General features: G+C 42.7%; 1 protein-coding gene across 4 annotated transcripts in view; it reads left to right on the forward strand.

The window, feature by feature from the left end:
- ZNF423 (zinc finger protein 423) overlaps window positions 1–23,308 on the forward strand; it is a 403,178-nt gene that overhangs the window by 242,421 nt on the left and 137,449 nt on the right. For all 4 annotated transcript variants that reach the window (XM_074211383.1, XM_074211385.1, XM_074211384.1 and 1 more), the window contains 2 exons: window positions 10,018–13,241; window positions 20,976–21,060. In XM_074211383.1, the coding sequence (XP_074067484.1) occupies window positions 10,018–13,241; window positions 20,976–21,060 (3,309 nt within the window). The remainder of the gene's footprint in view (window positions 1–10,017; window positions 13,242–20,975; window positions 21,061–23,308) is intronic.

The following is a 23,308-nucleotide window of genomic DNA, read 5'->3' on the forward strand; positions in this document are numbered from 1 at the left end:
GGTTCCAACATTTGGCCCCTACTCCCTCTACTGGGGTGCTGTTTGCTCTTGGCCAGACTTGTGAGGATGTTTGCTTTTCACTAGAGAAGTGGGGAAAGGACCATTTTTAATAATTCTTCATCCTCTACACAACCCCCCCCCCCCCATTTCATTTCTCTGTCTCTCTATTTCTTTAACCCCTGTGGTGGGACTTCCCAGGAAAAGAAAAGGAAAGGCAGAAATCCTAGAGGGTTTGTTTGTTGAATCCAGGAATAATAAACAATAAATTCAGATTACACAGATCTCAAGACTTCCAGTGCTGCAATAGTAGAGGGTTTTGTGATCTAAGATATTCTGGAAATCCCTTTACTGCCCTATTCTTAGGATTATAGATTTGGAGCTTTAGGGGATTTAGAGGTCACTTAATCTAACTCCCTTAATGTGCAGATGAGTCCCAGAGAAGTTAAGTGACTTGTCCAAGGTCACACAGGCCCTAAGTAGCAGAGTCTGTCTCTGAATCCCTGCCTTCTGATGTAAAAAACACAACTGTTTCCAAAACATCGTGCCTTCTCTGAGTACTTAAGAGTTGAAATCATTCTTCCTCATTCTCTGTGCCATTTACTTATGTGTCTTTGGTGGCTAATGATCTCACTCACCATTAAAAGCACCTTTGAAATTCTCATGTAAATAATGTGGAAATTGGATTTGATTTGTTGAAAGAAAAATCATTCTACCTATTACTCACAGAGACCAACCCGACATGTGTTACAATCAGTTTTGTTTTCAACTAAATAATTTATTTAATTATTTTCATTTGAGGTTGTTAGCACATTAAAATGTGTTTTAAAAGACCCAGCAATTAAAAGAATGAATGTAAGCACAGTTCCGCACATCAAGTCACCAGGCTCAACAAGCACCATTTTGATGTGCAAAGTGCCCCTTAATGGAGACAGCAGCCATCTGTTAAATAAACCATTAGGAACAGTAGAGACAGGGATAGTTTGTAAGGTTTAGGTTCCAGGTTTGCCTCTATCAGACCCAGAGGTGGTAATGCTCAGATGGGAGCAATCTGTGTTTCCCCCATCCCAGTTTGCTCATCTGTAAAATGGGGCTAATGATATCTGGTGGTACTCATTTCATAAGATTGTTGTAAGCTTCAAATGAGCTAGTTTATGTAAAAAGCTTTGTAGTAACCTAAAAGTTATGGAAATACCAGTTTTTTATTATTAAAGTCTCCATTTGGTGTTCATATTTACAAAATCTACCTTGAGACAATCGTTCATCCCTTGTCTACAGTAGTAATGGTTCTAAAAATGAATTATGAGAGTAAAGTATCTCCAAAAATGTCATTGAAGTCCAATGGGAAGTACAGTTGGATTGTTTAAAAACCAGTTTACACTCAGATAGGAGGGCTTGTATGTACTTACTTGGAGTGGGAGGGGCACCTGCATTCATAGCTACTATATAGTCAAGTAGGACAAGGGTGTGAATAGATAGATAGCCACTCTCTCAGGTGAATCAGAGACAAACAGATATCTAGGGATTTGATGCAAATATCTTCTTATTTTAAGAAGCCACAATAACTGTTACATTCACTTTGGCCCATCAGAGTATAAGAGGAGGCAGAAAGGTGAAAAGGAGACCAAAACTGTCTTGTAAAAGTAAGACGCAACATTTGGGATGACGGAATAGGAAGAGGATCTGTGATTTTTCAGTTTTAAGCATCTGACCCTATGAGGAATCTCCTTCCAGTATAGGCTGCCAGTGTCTCTGCAGTTTATGATCATAGAGAGATACCTTGAACAAGGCAGTTATCCAGGGTTCTATACCTATTATATGACAGTGGTAAAACTGGAACTCTGGATTTCTTGGTTCCAAATTCAAATCTCTAACCACATTGACTTAGTTAGCTCCTACTACAGTTCATAAATCAATGTTATGATATATTAATACCCTTCCTCCCTCTCCCCGTACAAGAAAACTAATTCCTTCCCCTCCTACAATAAATAAACAGCACTTCCAAAACCTCTTAATGAAATGGAACTAGCAGCTAGAGGGCACAGTGGATAGGGTTGTACTTGGAACCAGAAAATCCTGGTTAAAATCCAGCATCAGATACTTACTAGGTTGCTCTGGGCAGTTCAATTTAACTGCTATCTGCCTCAGTTTCCTCACTTTTAAGATTATATTAGCAGTTGTCTTCCAGGGTTGATGTAAAGATCAAATGAGATAATATATAAATGCAAGCTATTATTATTATTATTAGCAATTGTAAATTGCAAACTATTTTTGTTAGCTATTGTAAGTCAGACACTGGTCTTTACTGTGTGGCAGGGTCCTGTCTTGGCTGACCAAGTGGACTTGTCTCTCACTTATTTGCAGAGACTATCCAGTGTTCATAACAAGTTCAATGTGAATTCTTGAATTAGCATTCAATTAATAGTAGAAATAATAACAGCTTGTATTTGTCTATCTCCTTCCTCTGGGGAGTTCAAGTTGTTGTATGGACATTATCTCATTATCCCCAATGGTGTCCTGAGGAGGGAAAGAAAGGGAATTCTTCTGCTGATGGGGAAGTGGGAACAGAGAGAGCTCCCATACAGCAAGCTAGGAAAAAAGGCCCATATGGAGCTTGGTCATCTTGTCCTGTTCTCTCCACTTACTTTTGGAGGTTTCCATTTTTAACCCACATGGAGTGAGTATTAGTACAGATGATGCAAGAGGCTTAATAATTTTTTCAAAACCTGCTATACCTACTTTGTTGTATTTTTTTTAAAGTATAGTATTAATGTACATTTGCTCCATCTGCAAATATTTCCTTGTTAGTGATCTAGATTTGTGATGTGAATACCTGCTGGTATTTACCATTAGTTGCAGGTAGTCCACAAAGTAATAAAAAAGTAATGACATAAAGAGTACTGAGTTGAAGTCAGATGACCTGGTTCAAATCTTGGCTCTGATGTTCGATAAATCCCTAAATCTTCCTTGGCCTCAGTTTCCTCCTTTGTTAATTGGCAGATAATAATACCTGCTTTATATGGGTGGTGGTAGGATAGATGAGTAAAGCTCAATGCAGACTTTCAAATATCATGTAAATATTTGTCATCATCATTATTATTTCATACTGCTAACTCTTTAGGCCTTGGTGACACATTTGTAAAAATGAAATTAGATGCTCTTCCAGGTCTTTAACATCTCTAAATCCCATACCATTTACAGTATTTATATAGTCTCCAAAACACTTTACAAATTTTATCTTGGTTCACTATCATAACAGCCTTCCATCTTCTCTGCTCTGAACTGATTGTTGACTGCTTCTTAATTGATTAGGTCTAGAACTCAAATGAGGGCTGGGCTGGTTATTATCCTCATTTCACAGATGGGTAAACTGAGGCTGAGAGATTAAACTATTTGTCCCATGGTCTGGAGGATGAGTCTTTGTGCCTTCAGACTTGGCACTACCCACTGAGACACCTATCTGCTCCTTTCATTTTTCAGTTTGTTTCTAGCCCAATACCAAGCTTGTGAAATAATAATTTCCATGAACAGAGACCTGAAGCAGTAATCCCAGCAGCAACTAGTCAATTTGACAAAGACAGGGTGTGTTTGAGAAGGGGGGAGGAGGTGGGAGCTGAGAAGATGTCTAAGGGATGAACGTTTTTTCTTTTAAAGAAAAAAGGAATTGAAAATACACAGAAAACTGAGGCATCAACATTTGGTCGACATTTGCATTATTTCACACCCGAATATTAGTGTCCCAGCTTCCGTATGCGCTGTGAAGGAATCAGTCTGCACTGTATTTTAATCTGTTTGACTGTCTCGATGCTCTTGTTGCATTTGAGTTTTCACAAAGTTGCCCCTGCCTTTGTTGAAATAAGATCTTCAGTCTCCTCTGCTCTGAATTGATTGTTGACAGCTGCTTAATTGACTAGGTCCAGAACTTGAGGGGGGCCTGCTTATGCCATGGCTGGGGCAGAGTGGCTGAACACCAAAGCCTCCGGAGGAACCCGGTGGCCTTGCCAAGCTGTTTCCCTGGCTCATTCCCTGCAGACTTCCTCCTTCCTGCTGAGGCCTCCGGGCCCCATGTTGACTGGGCACTGACTGCCAGCCCTCCCCTTCCCCTCACCCTCTTTCTCCAGCAATCTGGACAGCCTACTGATGACCCTTCCTGGGGTAGTATTTGGGTCACATTGGAAGGAGTGGGGTTTCTCTAAAGAAGAGCTGGCTCTTCCTATCAAGCCTCTTGCTCCACCATATGTCTCAGAAGGAGAACCCTGGTGTTTTGGAGGTTTATTCTGGTTTTGGGTGAGAAAGATAGTAATAACAGCTTCCATTAATATAGCTTTTTGGGCCAAACCTGTGATTTCATTTGTAAGGAAAACCTGGATAAGGAAACTCTAAAGAGATGTGAGATAGGCAGCTAGTCTTCAGTTTAACCTTCTTAGAAAATAGACATGGGCACTTTGAGAATGAATGACTTGCCCAAGATCACCCAGCTGCTAGGTGCCAGGGGTCATATAGATGAAACCATTTTTTGAGCTCTTCTTTCAGACCACTACATAATGTACCTCTTCATATAATTCTGTAGATAAGATTTAAAAAGTATTTTCCTTACAAGGCAAGGTAGGTAGTAGAAGCACTGTTCATTTCCATTTTTACAGCTAGGAAACAGGATTCTTGAAACTGTGCCACCCTGGATTATTAGTAAATTGAGGAGCTGTGGCCTAAATCTGATGAGGGCTTCTGAATCTAAATGCCTATCTTGGTCCACTCTAGCTCATGGACACCTTCGACTGAGAGCATGATTTCTGTGGAAAGCAATGGACCTTTTTGACTTATAGAGGAATGCGCATCTTTTTCATTTTTTTCTAGAAAAGGTTGGTAGAGAGGAAGGTATTAGTGAGTGGCCTTCACAATGGGCAAAGGTGACGTGACTGCACTGGCACATTCAATTTAATCCAGCTAACATTTAGGTTAGCAGAATCAGCAGATGGCTCCATGCAAGTCAAAATCTGAATTCTACCATGTGCTTGCTTCATTTATTTGTGAGGCCATCCACCATAATGTCTTCTCATTAGTTTGCTATGGGATCACACCCAGTTAACTAGATAGAGGACTTTCTTTGCTTTCTCATATTTAAAAAAGATTTATACATTTGTTTACTGTGTATATTTTCCCCCCAAACCTTCCAAACAACCACCTGCTTCAAAGTGCATTTGTTGGAAACAATTGATGAATACTACTGATTGCAACTAGTTCCTCCAAAGATCTGCTTTCCCATGTTTCTTTGCTCTAGTCCTAGTTGTCGTTCTTTGTGGCAAAGGAATATTTCATTGCATTCAAATAGCATAACCTGTTAGGGCATTTCCAGCATCTTTCTCTTAGATAATGAATGTGTCCAGCAAGCTGGGGAGTAGTCAGTTAAACTGTTGATCTTTGCATACATGTTGGTGAAGTTGTATTCTGTCCTCTTTCAATTATAGAACCAGTTGGAAAGAATGTCTCCAGTATATTTCTGCCAGAGCTTCAAACTCGGGCCACCCCTCCCCCTAAACTCCCTCTTCCACCCCCATCAAGAAACATCTAATATTTGATCCTAGAGAGAGCCTCTGTTCTTAGAAGGAGCAATAGGACAGTGATCATACTTGGAGCTACTTGATGGATGTGCTAAGCATTAAGGAGGCCAATTAGACCCCTTCTCTAGTTCCTACTGCTGCATCCCATCCCATCCCATCCCAGGGATGACTTATATTCTAAAGCCTGTCTAATGTCCTTTTTTCCTTAATTAAACTTTTATTGAATTTTCTTCTTCTTTTAATACTGATTTTGCTTCTTGTCTTCAGTGATGATAGAAGCTTGGGAGTAGCCATGTGAGCCCCATTTCTGAGAGTCCTATTTTGCAGGATTAGCCGTTTTTAATGACTTTAATCTTCTTTTTGAAAGTGATTTCCCCCCTCATTCTGTTAAATTCCTTTGATTGCATTAATGCAGAATTATTATTTCAAGGGAAGGGGAAAATTAGGGTCCAGCTTTGGCAGCTATTTGACATCATGTCTGAAAAATAATCTTCTGATCCCCCACCTTATATTATCACTTTCTTAAAGTGAGTTCACTGCATATCCACCTCTTGCCCATGTTAGAGAAAATGGGATGACAAACCTTATTTATCATATGTGAAAAAATAATTCAGAACTAGGATCAGACATTAGCAGCATAGTGCTTGGTCTATTATAGCAAGTGCTTAATAAATCTTTGTTGATTTGACTCACCTTTGTACAATAGGAGCAGGGAAGGGAGGAAGCCTTTATAAGGTATCTATTATGGACCAGGGATTATGTGTAATACCTTACAGATATTTATCTCATTTGATGACAGAGGTGCCATCTCCCCCTCCCTTTTCAGACAGGGCCTTGGGAACTTTTACAAATGGCAGATTTCATTACTTTTTATCATATCAGATGTCCTTTGCATTTACTTCTTTGTGTACATGTTGTATCCTCAGTTAAATGTAAACTTTTTGAGGGCAGCAACTGGTTTTATTTTTGTCTTTGTACTTTTAGACTCTTACAGAGGTTCTTCTCTTTAACACTTAAGTGTTTCTTAGTATTTTTTTCAGTTTTTTTTTTTTTGCAAGGCAAATGGGGTTAAGTGGCTTGCCCAAGGCTAGGTAATTATTAAGTGTCTGAAACTGGATTTGAACCCAGGTACTCCTGAATCCAAGGCTGGTGGTGCTTTATCCACTACGCCACCTAGCTGTCCCTTAAGTGTTTCTTGAATTGAGTTTAAATGCATTGAAACTGCTTCCAGATTAATAAATGCACCAAAATCCCCAAACCATTTGAAAAGGGATCTTTAACCTTTTTTTATGACATAGACCCCTTTGCCTGTCTAGTGAAGCATATGGCCCCTTCTCAAATTAATGCCTATTTATGCTTAAGAAAATGTCTATTATTATGAAAGAAAACAATTATATTGAAATACATTTATAACATTATTTAAAAAAAAAAAAGGTCACCGACCCCAGGTTAAGAAACCCTCATTTACAGCGTAAAGACAGTTGGACACAAAAAATAAAAGCTTTTTTTTTTTGAGGCAAATAGCAATTTGATTTCTCAATTTCTTATATAAACATGGCCAATTTTTCCCAATTCATCTTTTTCAATTTAAAACAACCTCATTTCATTTGAATGCAAATAATTATCATCTCAGCAAGTGCTCCGTTTTGCCATCCGCACGATAAAATGCTTAGCCTTGTTTTCTAAAATTGTTGACAAGTCTGCCTTGCTCTGTACCTACCTCTGAAGTTGAAAGCAATTGGAGCTTGAGGGTTGATGAGAACTTGACTTTTGAGGTCTTTTAAGGGGGTCTGAGGTCCTTACTTGGACTGAATGTGTTTGGAAGTAGTGCTACTTTTACTGAGGCCCTTCTCTGTTTAGACACCTGAAGATCTGTGGTGACTAGACTGAAAAATGTAGAAAAGACCAGTGGGCTATTTTTTTGGACAAAGAATAACCCCCACCACCATTTTGTCCCTTTCTTTCTTGCTCTTTGACCCCCGCTTTCTAAAATGTCTCAGTGTTCTTGGAGGAGCCACAACTATTCACTTATTGGTTTATGGATTGAATTGGCCGAAGAGTATGGGTGTGTTTGAGCAACAGATATATTCTGATACAGTAAACCATTAAAAGCGAAAACAAACAAACAAAAAACCCAGCCCAGCCTCACAAGTGAGGGCGGATCACTGTGTAAGTGAATCAATCACCCTAGTTTCAGCCTTAGTATCCCTTTCCATTCCTTTTGTCTCTTGGCCCCTAGAGGAACCCAGCTGGTGTGAGATGGGAATTAGTAGGCAGTGATCATCGGTGCCTTCCCCCAGTATAATCCAGGAAATGGGCAGCCGGCTGAATTGTTCCAGTCCAAAGGACCCAGTAATGTGAGGCCCCCAGCTCTCATCTTCTTTGCTTAGGAAAGGAGCCCTTGCTGGTGGTATCAGAAGGAGAGATACTACTAGGAAGGAAGGAAAACTTGGGAAGCTGGGTTCCCCATTGTGACTCAGGATCACCTGGTTTCCAGTTTGGGCCAGTGTTCAGGAGTGATGGGAGAAGATGAGCATTAAAGTCTGGAGCTACATGGGGTCTGGGTTTGTACTTGGCTACATGGAGCATCTTTGTTGGATGTCCATGTCTGATTAGTCCACTGCTTCTCAGGTTGCCAGCAAATGGTTAGGGTTGTGTCTTGAGGACCCCAAAGTTCTGGTAGTACCAATGAGGTTGCCAGTTTCATTGCATTGTGAGAAGGAGGAAGGGGATTGGTTTTGGGGAAAGGCGCAAGAACTTAGAGAGCTTTTAGACCTGATTTGCCTGACCATCTCATTTGAATTCCCCCAGGTCTGAATTATTCTTTGTACCAATGCATCAACAAGTACTTCTGAATTCTACCTTGGTGTGTGTGTGTGTGTGTGTGTGTGTGTTATGTGTTGTATGTTTGTGTGTGCTGTATATGCACATGGCCATTCCCTTACATGAAAGGCCTGGGAGGCCACTTTTATTGGTCACTTTAAGAAATAGTTGGAATGGGATCATTAAATGTTTTATAAGGGTAAACGGTCCTGTTTGTCTAGAGGAAGCTGAGGGAGGGAGGGGGAGAGCAGAGAGCTGCTTTGCCGGGTTTACTTACACACACACACACACACACACACAACACACAAAAGGTCAGTGCAGCTTAATTTAATGTTTTGTTTGTCTCTACCCTCCCCCGCAGCAGCTCTGTGGCCTATTTCATTCATTATTAAGTTTTATATCCTGCTTGACATGAAACGTGATCTTTTCAACTCACTACACAGGACGACTGGCTTCATTCTGTTCTTATCTCTAGTGTCTTTAGGAACTTAACTTTTCCCCTCTGTGTGGTTTTGTTTTTTCTTCAACAGCCAGTTTTTGCTTGTGATGTTCTTTTGAGCCCAGTTGGGGAATTGATGCGACTGGACAGCACCTTCTCCCCTAGGTAGATAATGGGTTTATAGGCCCTCCCTTACATTATGTGTGAGTCCTTAATGAAGACCCCTGGTGTCCTGGAAATGTCCCCTGATTGAATCAGAGTAAGGACATAATGCTAAGCCATTTTATTGGGGACCTAAGCCCCTTTGGTTATGTGCTGTGGAATGGATTTATAAACAAGAGGAAATTTCTTCTTAAGTGATAGGGACTCAAGGGACTCAATGATTTCTTTCAAATTTCACTTACTCCATTTTCTATGTGCTTTCTACTTGGGTCAAAATTCACAAACTTTTTGAAGTTTTCTTTCTGTATTATTTGGATTATGCCACTTTTCTCCTCTTTCCCAAAGAGGCATGTATGACATTTATTCAGTTAAAATGAAGTTAAATTAATTTGAGTTTTGAGACTATTTTTGAAGTAGGGAGGATAATTTCTGGGACTTTTATTAGAGATACCCCTCAGTATTATCTTGAAACATTGCAGACTTAGGGAACAGGTCTTGGGATCTCAGTGATTGTAAACTGGCTCCAAACTAGCAAAAGACTAGGTTAAAGGAAGCCTGCCCCTTACAGTCTGTGTGAAGTTAGCCCAAGAGTCCTCCCTCCTCCAGTGATGATTTCCAAGTTGGCATGTGCTCTTGGAAGAATTCTTACTTCTTCAAACTTACCCTGGGATTTAAGCTCTTTGGGGAAATGTAGAGCCTTGGGGGACAATGGTAGCTAAGAAGGCCATGAGTAGGTGTGTTATTAATGGAAAAGATGTTTCCCATTAATATCTGGCCAGCTTCTTGAGAAATGACACTGTGTGTACTTTCCCAACATCCTTTATAATCTGAAAGGCATCTTGTCCCTATTCCCTCTCTGTCTGCTTTTTTGATTTGTTTTGTTTTGTCTCTACCCCCTACCCCCCACTCCCAGTTTTCCTCTGAGCAGTTGGTTAGCTATGCAGTAGTAGAAGGCATAGTGTTGTTGAGAAGCTTTGTCCTTATTTCACAGATGTCCTGGGAATTGTCTTTAATCTCCTTTCTGCCTTCCCATTACAGATGGTGATGACGACCCACAGCTCTCCTGGGTGGCTTCATCTCCCTCCAGCAAAGATGTTGCGTCACCTACTCAGATGATAGGAGATGGGTGTGACCTCGGCATCGGAGAAGAGGAAGGGGGGACTGGCCTGCCCTACCCGTGTCAGTTTTGTGACAAGTCCTTCATCCGTCTGAGCTACCTTAAGAGGCACGAGCAGATCCACAGCGACAAGCTCCCCTTCAAGTGTACCTACTGCAGCCGGCTCTTCAAGCATAAGAGGAGTCGGGACCGGCACATCAAGCTCCACACAGGCGACAAGAAATATCACTGCCACGAGTGCGAGGCGGCCTTCTCCCGCAGCGACCACCTCAAGATCCACCTCAAGACACACAGCTCGAGTAAGCCCTTCAAGTGCACAGTCTGCAAGCGGGGCTTCTCCTCCACCAGCTCCCTGCAGAGCCACATGCAGGCCCATAAGAAGAACAAGGAGCACGTCGCCAAGTCAGAGAAGGAGACCAAGAAGGACGACTTCATGTGCGACTACTGCGAGGACACCTTCAGCCAGACGGAGGAGCTGGAGAAGCACGTCCTGACCCGCCACCCCCAGCTCTCAGAGAAGGCAGACCTGCAGTGCATCCATTGCCCAGAGGTCTTTGTGGATGAGAACTCGCTGCTTGCCCACATCCACCAAGCCCACGCCAACAAGAAACACAAGTGCCCCATGTGTCCGGAGCAGTTTTCCTCAGTGGAGGAGGTCTATTGTCATCTGGATAGTCATCGGCAGCCAGATTCCAGCAACCATAGCATCAGCCCCGACCCTGTGCTGGGGAGTGTGGCATCCATGAGCAGCGCTACCCCTGACTCAAGCGCTTCCGTGGAGCGAGGCTCCACCCCAGACTCCACCTTGAAGCCTTTAAGGGGCCAGAAAAAGATCAGGGCTGTGGACCGGGAGGAGGGGCAGAGCTGGTCCAAGGTCACCTACAGCTGCCCCTACTGCTCCAAGAGAGACTTTAACAGCCTTGCTGTTCTGGAGATTCACCTGAAGACGATCCACGTGGACAAACCCCAGCAGAGCCACACGTGCCAGGTCTGCCTGGACTCGATGCCCACACTCTACAACCTGAATGAGCACGTGCGAAAGGTCCACAAGAACCACGCCTACCCCATGATGCAGTTCAGTAACATCTCTGCCTTCCACTGCAACTACTGCCCTGAGATGTTTGCCGACATCAACAGTCTCCAGGAGCACATCCGTGTAACCCACTGTGGCCCTAATGCCAACCCTGCGGATGGCAACAATGCTTTCTTCTGCAACCAGTGCTCCATGGGCTTCCTCACAGAGTCCTCCCTCACGGAACACATCCAGCAGACCCACTGCAACGTGGGGAACTCAAAACTGGAATCCCCTGTTGTACAACCAACGCAGTCGTTTATGGAAGTTTACTCCTGCCCATATTGCACAAACTCCCCTATTTTTGGCTCTATCCTAAAGCTTACAAAGCATATTAAAGAAAACCACAAGAATATTCCATTGGCACACAATAAAAAGTCTAAGGCAGAGCAGAGCCCAGTTTCTTCTGATGTGGAAGTCTCTTCCCCTAAGAGGCAGCGACTCTCTGCTAGCATCAACTCCGTTTCCAATGGTGAATACCCGTGCAATCAATGTGATCTCAAATTCTCCAACTTCGAAAGCTTCCAAACCCACCTCAAATTACATCTGGAGCTTCTTTTAAGGAAGCAATCGTGCCCCCAGTGTAAAGAAGACTTCGACTCCCAGGACTCGCTCCTGCAGCACCTCACGGTCCACTACATGACGACCTCCACTCATTATGTGTGTGAGAGCTGTGACAAGCAGTTCTCGTCTGTGGACGATTTGCAGAAGCATTTGTTGGACATGCATACCTTTGTGCTCTATCACTGCACGCTTTGCCAAGAAGTCTTCGATTCCAAGGTCTCCATCCAAGTGCATCTGGCAGTGAAGCATAGCAACGAGAAGAAGATGTACCGCTGTACAGCCTGCAACTGGGACTTCCGGAAGGAGGTGGACCTCCAGATCCACGTCAAGCACAGCCACCTGGGCAATCCCACCAAATCGCACAAGTGCATCTTTTGTGGGGAGACCTTTAGCACTGAGGTGGAGCTGCAGTGTCACATCACCACCCATAGCAAAAAGTACAACTGTAAGTTCTGTAGCAAGGCCTTCCATGCCATCATCCTCCTGGAGAAGCACCTTCGGGAGAAGCACTGTGTCTTTGATGCGGCGGCGGAGAATGGCACTGCTAATGGCATGCCACCGGCTGGCAAGAAGGCAGAGCCGGCAGATATACAGAACATACTCATGAAGAACCCTGAAGCTCCGAACAGCCATGAAGCCAGTGAGGATGACGTGGACGCATCTGAACCCATGTACGGCTGTGACATTTGTGGGGCTGCCTACACCATGGAGGTGCTATTGCAGAACCACCGTCTGAGGGATCACAACATCCGGCCTGGGGAGGATGACTGCTCCCGGAAGAAGGCAGAGTTCATCAAAGGCAGCCACAAATGTAATGTCTGCTCGCGGACCTTCTTCTCGGAGAATGGACTGCGGGAACACATGCAGACGCATCGAGGTCCCGCCAAGCATTATATGTGCCCCATCTGTGGGGAGAGGTTCCCATCGCTGTTAACACTCACAGAACACAAGGTGACGCACAGCAAGAGCCTGGACACGGGGACCTGCCGCATCTGCAAGATGCCCCTTCAGAGCGAGGAAGAGTTCATTGAACACTGCCAGATGCACCCTGACTTGCGCAACTCCCTCACTGGCTTCCGCTGTGTCGTCTGCATGCAGACAGTCACCTCCACCCTAGAGTTGAAGATCCATGGCACCTTCCACATGCAGAAGTTGGCGGGCAACTCTGCCGCCTCCTCCCCCAATGGCCAGTCACTGCAGAAATTCTACAAATGTGCGCTTTGTCTCAAAGAGTTTCGAAACAAGCAGGACCTGGTAAAATTGGATGTCAATGGCTTGCCCTATGGCTTGTGTGCCGGCTGCATGACCCGCAGCACCAATGGACAGGCGTCTGGTTTGACCCCACCAGAGGCCAGTGAGCGGCCATGCGGGAGCCTCCGGTGTCCGGAGTGTAGTGTGAAGTTTGAGAGTGCAGAGGACCTGGAGAGCCATATACAGATGGACCACAGGGACCTGACCCCTGAGACAAGTGGGCAGAGGAAAGGTGCCCAGACATCTCCTGTCCCCCGAGTAAGTAGTCTTGATTAGCTCTCTTCTCCTCCTTTGCTTGGGGCTGTCTTCCTCTTTTATGGTATGGGAAGATTTCTCCTTCATGATTTGAATCCTCTTTTTGAACCAACACGTTGTGCACCCTTTTGACATTTTAGTTCTGGAGGTTGGGTGTTTCTTTTAATTAACTAGTGAGACAGGAAACCAACACAGGTAGTGACATCTCTTCCTATCTTCTACTACCCCCTAACCTTCTCCCTCCACCCCCATCACACACACACACACACACACACACACACACACATACACACACACCTAGAGCTTTTGTGGACAAATTCTTTTCCTTTTGACACTTAAATGAGATATCAGTGAGATTATAGGATGCTTTTTGTCTGCTTGTTCATTGATTGATTTGAGAAGGAAGTCACCCTTGAGATCATCTGGTCCCTTTCATTTTACAGATGAAGAAAAGTGTGGTATCTACCTACACAATTTATAGCAGTTCCAAAGTTGATGGATCCCGCTGTAGTCTTGTGAGGCAGGTAGTGCTAACATTATCCCCATTTTACAGATGAAGAAAATGTTCCTCAGAGATGTAGAATGACTTGCCTTTCTTTGGTCCTTTTCTGTGTTTATTCCTTTCAGATGTGGGTTGGACCTTACTCCTGCCACAGCTAAGAGATCATAAGCCCTTAGGATTATGAACTAAGAGCCCATTGAGGTCTTCTAGTCCTGCCTTCTCATATCTCATTCAAACCCATTCACTAATTTGGTAGGGTGAGTGATACATTTGGAATCAGAAGATCTGGGTTCAAATCTTTGTTCTGACATGTACTATCTGTTTGCCTTGTGCAAGTCCCTTTATTTCTCTGGGTATCAGTTTTCCCATCTATAAAATGAGGAAAATAGGTAAGATGGACTCTCGAGATCCCTTCCAGCTCCAAAACAATGATTTATGATCAAAGATCTGAAGCTTCCAAGACTTCCAAGTCCAAATCCAATTCTGTTTCAACTATCCTAATCTATTTTCCATGAGAGCCCCTCATCTGGCTATGTCTGCCACATGTGGGTTTGGGGAGCAGAGCCATTGCAGTCTATAGTGACTGTGGGGCTTGGATCTGGGGGCTAAAGGCTTTCTGCAGGAACTCTATTCTTCCCTCTGTCTGTTTGCTTCTCAGGCTCTAGACCTGGAGGGCCTTTGGATTCTCTCTGGGTTTGTGTTGTTTCCATATGGGTGGAGATGCCAAAGAGTAAACTCTTCCAGGTGCTACTGTTACTGGTCTTAAGGGAGGCAGGATTTGGGGCTGTAGCCTTTTGCCACAGGTGCTTGATGTGGGTGTGTTTGCTAGTGCTATTTGGTCTTGGGACTGTAGTAGGCTCCATCCTGGGGAGGAGGGAGATGGGTGGGGAGAGACATAGATAGAGAGAGACAATCACAAGGAGAGATAGAGACACACAAAGACAGAGACAGACAAATATACAGAGTTAGAAAGAAACACAGAGATAGAGACAGAAGCAGAGAGACAGAAAAAAATATTCCTATAGAAACAACACTGGGAGAAAGTTTAGAGAATATCATATTTAATTCAACCCCTTTATTTTCTGGAGGCAAAAATGAAGCCCCGTAGAAGGCGACAACTGGAAACATAATCAGATGGACTTGGAAATAGCCTAGTTTTCCCAAGTTTTGGAGAGATGGGGATGATATCTTAGCCAGTACAATCTCATGTGGTGGTTGACAACTGCCTTCCAGAGGTGCAACAGCTTTGATCCATGATTCTGGAATTTGAAGACTGTTACCAAGCCTGGCCTCCTCATAGGATATGGCCCTGTTGCCTATAGGGAGCCAAAGATTGCCCAGAAATTGGGTCATGTCTGGCTATCAGATTGTGATTTGGCCCTGATGTTTCTCAGAAAAAGTGGCCCAGTCATTTGGCAGGACAGGGGCTGGATAGTGAAGGGTTATGAAACATTCCACTGTTGTAGGAGTAGGTTAGAAAAAGCATTGTCCATCTGGTCTCACTTACAGGCTGTGGGACCTCTAAAGGACCTGGGATAGGACTGCTCTTCAGCCTCAGCTTTTAGTTACTTGATCCCCATGATTTTAAATTGTTTGAGATTTAAAGAAAAGGAAAAAGTATCAGTATCTAGCTTGAGTCTTGATAAGGCTCCAGGGTCCATGTCTGTAGCAACAGGTTCTATAGGGAGCATAACCCTGTGGGATGGGTGGTCATTGTAAAGAACTCAGGTCTCTTCCAACCCACTGCATAAAAATAATAATCATAATAATCCTAAGTAATAATACTACATCTCAATTTTGCTTTTCAAAATGCTCATATGACTTGCTTTTCTAAACAACTTAGTTGTAGTGGGGTTGGCTGATAAGTATCATAACCGTTCCAGAGATGAGAAAACTGAGATACAGAGTTTAAGGCATGAATTACAGAGCCAGAACCAGAGAGCCTAGAGCTCCCAGATCTTTTTGCTAGCTCTCAGGGAGGGTCCTTTTCTTTCTCAAGAGGTACCATTGGAGAAGCTTCCTAAGATTCACAGAACTATCTGTGAGTCTTCTTTCCTAGGAACTTGATTACTTTTCCCTTGCATTCTCTTCCTTCTGTCATTCTATAGCCATATCTTCATTCTTTGTCTTTGATCCATAGCAGAACAGTAGTGGATTAGAAAAGCACCATGAGATGACATGATAACAAGCATCAGAACCTATGTTTTCATAAGCAGAGTCTGATGCTGGACCCGGTCCTTGGGAAAGGGGAAAGGGACCCACAAGAATGAGAAGATACCTTGAATGCCAGAGATAGCACCTCCAATGATATCCCTTCAATTAGAGACCTCTTAAAAGTTACAAAAGGAAAACCAAGAGGCACCTTCTTGGGAACAGGAGGGGATGGAAAAAAGTTAATATTAAAGGAAATTAATGGGAGGGGAACAGGAAGGGTGGGGAGGGGAACAGAGAGAGAATCTGAATGAATGAATGAATGAATGAATGAATGAATGAATACTTTTCCCTTTTATATGTTAATGTTTTCAAAATAATCTGGTCTTGGGCCTACTTTACCTGGTTTGTGCTAAGTATATAATGGGTTCCTAGCTTTTCTTGGAGAGGAGCTGGTGAAGGAAGTGGGACCAGGGTCAAGATGCTAGTGGGCTCTCTGTGTGTGTGTGTGTGTGTGTGTGTCTTGGTGAGGTAACAGATGAGTGCCTGTATCTGACTGTGTCGTTTTGAATATGGATGTGTTTTTGAAGGGGTGTCTAGCTCTGCAGGCACGTGGGGAACTGTGAATGACATCTGTGGCTGCACATCTGTTGTCTTTGTGTGAGGTTGTATCACGTGTGTGTGAGCATTTGGGTCTGTGTATAAGTGAAGCTGGGTTTGTGTGAGTTTGTGTGTGCAAACTGGTAAATGTATCAACATCTCTATGAGAGTTATTGTGAGAGAGAGAGAGAGAGAGAGAGAGAGAGAGAGAGAGAGAGAGTGAGTTGGGGGAGTTTTGCTTGTCACAATCGGTGGTCTTTTGTCACTTCCCATGGAAATTTCCCTTGAGTTCCACTTGGCCGCAAGGGATTGCAAAGTTCTCCACCAGTGATTTCCTTCCCACATCAGAATCCAGCTTCCAAACCAGAGTGGAGTGGCAGCCACTTCTTCCCCGAGCTGGGCCCACCCTATGTTAATTATTTTCAGTGCACATCGAACCTGCTTCACTCAGGGCCGCCCCAGGAGAGATAAATAAAATAAGGTCCAGTCATGGAATATTACCCCCTACTGGCACCCAGCCTGCAGTATTTATGGTTCTTCGGCTTCCATTTGAGCTGCCTCAGAGACAGACGTGAGGTTTCCTCTTCTAGTCATTTCCTCCTTCTCCCCCCAGACAGCCCTCAACCTTGCCTGGCCTTCCTCAGAAACACTTTCCAGGGGAGCTTGAATTGACCAGCTGACTCTCCTGGCTCCTGCCTTGGGGATGGGGAGTCTGGCCTCTGTGGGCCGGGGCTGGGGGGGTTTACAGAGGGCCTCCTGGCCACCCAGGTGAGGGTGGAGGGGTGGGGGACTGTCAGTTACTTCATTCTCAGGCACATGTTCTTTCCAGATGCTTGTGTAGGGACAATGTGACTCAGTATTTAGGGCCTCTGCCTGAGGGCTCTCATGATGGTGATCTCTTAAAAGTAGTGGTGTGGGAGGCAGGACCAAAGACCTCATTATCTTCATCTAGTAAATGGGCATAGGAAGTCTTTCATAGTCCTTCTCTTGGAGTTATTAGGAGGCAGGAATGAACTAATATAAATATCTTTTGAAGCATAAGGTTAGTATTAGTATTGTATTAGTATTAATTTGAAACTGTGTTAACTGTCCTGAGGGTAGGGGAGGTCAACCAACTCAATAATTCAGAAGTGATAGGATTACTTTTAAAGTGAAGGGACTTTAGATATAATGAGGAAACTGTGGATGAGTATAGTTAAATGACTTGCCTAAGGTCAGACAGGTAATAAGCATCAGATGTGGGGTATCCTTTCAACTCTGCAGACTTAGGATTCAGTGAGATTTGCTTATACAGTCTGAGATGGGTCTCTGATCCTCTCTTTAAGAAGGTGCATCAAATGCTTTGAAAAACTTAATTGTTGGGGGTGGCTAGGTGGCACAGTGGATAAAGCACCGGCCCTGGAGTCAGGAGTACCTGGGTTCAAATCCAGTCTCAGACACTTAATAATTACCTAGCTGTGTGGCCTTGGGCAAGCCACTTAACTCCATTAGTCTTGCAAAAACCTCAAAATAACCCACTTAATTATTTTTCACCCTTTCCACCTAACCCCCCCCCCTTTTAAAGCACTAGGGATTGTTTCAAGAGATTAATAATACATACTTTTATAACTTAAAGTTCAAAAAATGGCATCCTTTATGACTTAGATTATGGAGCAAGACCATTCGGGATATTATGGGAAGGAGGTGAGACTCTAAAATCAAGTTAGACCTGAGTTTAAAGTCTACCTCTAACTATAGGAAGTGGCTAACTCCCATTATCTCTCTGAATCTCAGTTTTTATTGTTCAGGCATTTTTCAGTTGTGTCTTACTCTTCCTGACCCCATTTAGGTGTTTCTTGGTAAAGATACTAGAATGGTTTACCATTTCTTTTTCCAGCTAATTTACATATGAGGAAACTGAGACAGACAGTTAAATGACTTTCCCCATGGTCACACAACTAGTAAGTGTTTGACCAGATTTGAACTCAGGAAGATGAGTATTCCTGACTCCAGCCCCAGCCCTTTTTTACTGTGCTCATTTATAAATTAAGAAAAATCTTGCATCTCTCACTTGCATAATAAGTGTATATATATATATATATATATATATATATATATATATATATATATATATGTATGTGTGTGTGTGTGTGTGTTTTATTTAACATACAATAAATAAATAAAACCTATACATATAAGTTTTATTTAAGTGACTTTTCCAGTGTTACAAGAGTAACAGATTTGGGAATTAGGACTTGAACCCTGGTTTTCTGATTCTGACACCAGAGTCCTCTCTGCTGCCTTAACATCCATTTATATGATGAATGTTTATGACCCCATTATAAAAATGAAGATCCAGAGAGGGACATTTACCACTCAAAATCATGAAGGAGAATCAAGTTGGAGAATAGTCATTTGACTCTCGTGTTCTTCAAGTGGAAAAAAAAAAACTGTCGTGTTGGCCTGTGGGGCATGGTGGGATTTTTGATATTTAATCTGATTTTTTGTTGTTGTTGTTGTTGCACAGAGCCTGAAAGAGTGTTGGGCTTGGAGACAAGAAAATCTGAGTTCAAATCCCTAGTTTACTATTTAATACTTTATGTCCTTGGGCAAGCCCCTAACCCCTCCCCATGCTTTATTTGTAAAATATAAAATGTAAAATTTGTTTTCTTATTTGTGAAATGAGGTGTATAGACAAGATGGCCTTTGGGTTCTCTTCTCACTCTTGTGAGTGAGACCTATGATTCTGAGATTTCTTGATTCATTGATAGATGAATGTCTGTCTAGCAAAGGCTTCATTATTCAACAGTTTAACTACCTCTATAATAATAATGAGTTCTAGCCCTAATTCTATGATTTGTTGTTTAGACGTGTTATTCATTGAGTGGAATTCCTTTTGGTATGGGTTGGAATAGATATCTACTGAAGTCTCTGTTTAGGTCTCAAACTCAGTGATCCTTGCAACTGTCTTAGGAAGTAGACTCTTGGTATTAATATAGCCCCATTTTACGGAAAAGGGAGATGAGAACTCAAGTGACTCATCTATAATCACCCCAAACTGAGGTTGGATTTGAACTCAGATCTTCTTTTCCTTTGTACTATCCAACCCACCACTCTGCCTCTTAGACACTTAAAAAAATAAAAACCATTAGAATTATAAACAGGGAAACTTGTAGTTTCTAGTTTTAACACATTTTGTTTGTACATACTTGCCAATTGTATTCCTTATTGGGAGGGTGTGATTCTGGAGAAGAGAATTTATATCCTCAGTTCTGGTAGCACCCAAGCCCTCCTGCTTTTTCAGAAAACTGAATGTAGCAGTTGCAACAGGACATCCCTTCTGAAAATGTCTGAAGACCCATATACTCCAATGTCTACTTCATCATCATTTTTCACATCATCTCCTTGCACATACATTTCTGATTTCTGGGAAGGAAAAATAAAGGAACAGATCTTTCCTCTGTGCTATGTGATAATTGTAAAGCAGGTTGTTATCATTGTAACCTAAATTTAAACACATAGGAAGACAGGCAACTTCTCCTGGAAAACCATGTATGAACTGACTATTCCAGTTTGGAAAAGTTTGCTATGAATTGACTCTTGAAAATTGCAGTAAGAGGATCTTTGCTGCATATTGGGTGGTTTTTTTTTTTTATTGCTATCCTTTATCCCTATAAGTAGTCCAACTCTGGTCACATAAATGTGTTCTTCATATCTATCTAGGGTAAATTGAGGCCTGGAAATGAAGAGGACATTTGATTCTTTGCCAGATTCCCTGTTGTCATTCCAGAAAACATTCACATTACACTTAAGGATCCAACTTGCCCACCAATCCCCACTTTCCAGTTTGGATAAGTGGTTTCTGTTGCTTCTTCTCATCATCTTTCACTTTCTGTGGCAATGTCTCGGTGAGATGAAGTGACATAGGACAGACATGAAAAGCATTGCTATTATCTTAGCTTTGCCATTGTTCTTTGGGCCACAGTGGAAAGGAGTTTTACCTTTGTCTTTGGACAGAAATTCTTTACCTCTTTTCTGGAATAGACCCTTTTGGCAGTCTGGTAAGATAAAAATTTTCCATTTTGTTTTAGAGAGAGGAAAGGTAGCCAAACCATTATTCTGGTTTCTCTGCAAGTGGTCCATCTTCCCTAGGTGGTTGTCTGTTTCTCTGGTGCATCTCCCAGCATGGGCTTGTCTTAATGCAGTGATGCTTGTCACTGTAGACCCTCTGGGCCACTCTTCAGGTTCTCAAAATAGGAACTTATTTGGGGCTCTAAAGTTATATTAACCAGTTCAGGTGAGGAGTAGGTTCCCCTAAAGACACCAGACTCATTAGAATCTGGTGAGTCTTTCTAAACATCTGTCAGAGCTAGATAACAGAAATCTAGAAGACAGGGAAAGGAGATGAGATATGTCTGGCATTTGAGAATTGTTAGACATTAATTTTGCATTTCTTTTGGGGGTATGACTGCACTCTAATTTCTCTTTCTCTCGTTTTTAAACAGAAAAAGACATATCAGTGCATCAAGTGCCAGATGACCTTTGAAAATGAAAGAGAAATTCAAATCCACGTCGCCAACCATATGATTGGTAAGAACATGCTATAACCTACTTCTTTGGCTCCTGCTTCCCTGGTACCTAAACCATTCTAGGGTCTTCCAAAGGCGTCATTGTTGCGTTTCTATCTTATGGTGGAGAAATGAGGAAAGGGGGAGGGGAAGTGTCCATGTTGGGACTCTCTCTCCTTCTGTCAGAGCCGTCTCATGCCACTAATGTGACAATCCAACTTTTGACAATATCTTCCATTTCCTAGCAGAAATTTCCCTCTCTCCCTATAAAAAGTACTTTCCAGTTGTCAACCACTTAGGGGCAATTACGCTCCAATTTTGTATGTCATGACATTGAATAGATTTAACTGTTCACATTTCCCAGCTAAACGTGGCGAATTCCTCAGACACATTGTCAAAACAGAATGCTTACGAAGTTATTTCAGTACTTTCTCTTTTCAAACGGTCCTGGACTTTTGAAAGTTCGGCTTTCCTAGATGGGGAGCTTTTAAAGAGAAAGTCCTCACGGCTTCCCAGCTCAGCACGAGGGTAACAAGCTCAGTAATAAAGTGTTATTGTAGTCGAAAAGGTTGTATCTACGCCGCAGCCACAGAGATGCCTTTCTGACCAGTGCAAAAGAAGCATTTTTTCCTATCGGCACAGAAGTTATAAATGTACGAGATGACCCAGGAGGTCCATTTATTTGGATGAGCTTTCCACAAAGGGAGCACCTTGATAACCCAGCATTCTGGGTCTAGGGAGGCTGCAGAGTCTTCAAGGCTCAGACCAACCTTCCTGCTCCCCAGCCTATTACCTGGCTAGTCTTTTTTCACCCATAAAATAGAACAAGTCTTGGGAAATTGCTGGGCTGCCACCCCTGGAGTCTTAGTCTCTGTCTCTGTCTCTCTCTCTCTCTCTCTCTCTCTCCCTCTCCTTGCACAGTTCAACTTCTTATAGTGGGAAAAGGATGTGAATATCTGAGGGTTGTGGGGAATGGAATGAGTGGAGGGGTGGGAGGGGGCAAATCCAGTCAGGGGCAAGACCAGGGAACAAAGCTCATTGCTGCTCATGGAGATTGTGACTTTTTAATCTTTGGGTTTTTTTTTTTCAAGCACCAACTGCATAATGAAAAAGAATATATATACTGTCAGTCACCAGACTGCTCAGAGGGCTTTTAAGGGAGTGTCAAGGAGGTGAAGATGAAGATATCTAAAAATGTTTGCTTTTGTAGCAGGTGTTAATGTAATCTCTTGTTTGTAAGCATGAAGGGTGAGAGCCTTGCTAATTGGACCATGGTGATTTCAAAGTTTTTTTTTCATTCTTCTCCTCCTCCCTCTCTTTTGTTATTGAACCTGAAAGAGTTGAGGCTCCTTGGGCAAAGGGAGGAATATTTCCTTTTAACTTGAGCTGTGGGAAAAGAAGGGATTGGGACACAATAAAAGGAAAAATGCAGTTTCCAAACACAATCTGGATCTTAGATGAAATTCCTCTTGCCTTGAATCCTCAGCAATCTGAAGTCACTTGTTTTTTGGGCTTCCTGTACTATTCATGGGTGTGATGGGGAAGAAGTTGTTTCCTTCTACACCATCCATTGGGAGGTATGTTGCTTTGGGGTAGGGGAAAAGTGTTCAATAGGTGGACTTGTGGAGGCACACACAGACCCTAGAATGTTAGAACTTATAGAGGACCTCTGAGACAACTGGAAATTTATGGGAAAATAAGCAACAGTCTGACCCAAGTGACTGCTTCCTCCTCAGATTTCTCCTATCACTTTTCCTGAACATCTCTTCTTTTGCCTCTGGTCATATCTCATTTTGTGGCCTAGGACATAGGGCTTTACCTGTAAATGCTTGTAAATAATTGGTTGAACTGAATGGAGGTGAACTGCCCAAGGTCACATATCTGATTTAGGACAGAGCTTGGGAGAATCTTTATTCCTTTTTCTCTGTAGTATCTTTTTTAGCCAGTTGCCTTAGCCCTGCTGTATAGGATCATTAGATTTTCAAACTGGAAGGGATATACAGTTCAACCCTTCTCCATTTGCAGGTGAGAAAATTGAGACATAGGGAGATAAAGAGAATTGTAATTTTTTTGTATGAGATGGTCCAGACCCATGGTAGGGAGGAGGATAGGTGGCTAGGCAGAATGCTCCATTGTTACTCTGGTTGTATGAATGCTCCTAGGATATAATGGAACATTTGGCAAGACTTGGACAAGGGTGCACAGATTAGGAAGGCATAAATGAGTAGTGATTTGCATCTTGAGAAGAAACTCCCACATCAATTTACATA

The sequence above is a fragment of the Macrotis lagotis genome, chromosome 1 (genome assembly GCF_037893015.1).
Source record: "Macrotis lagotis isolate mMagLag1 chromosome 1, bilby.v1.9.chrom.fasta, whole genome shotgun sequence".
Lineage (NCBI taxonomy): Eukaryota > Metazoa > Chordata > Mammalia > Peramelemorphia > Peramelidae > Macrotis > Macrotis lagotis.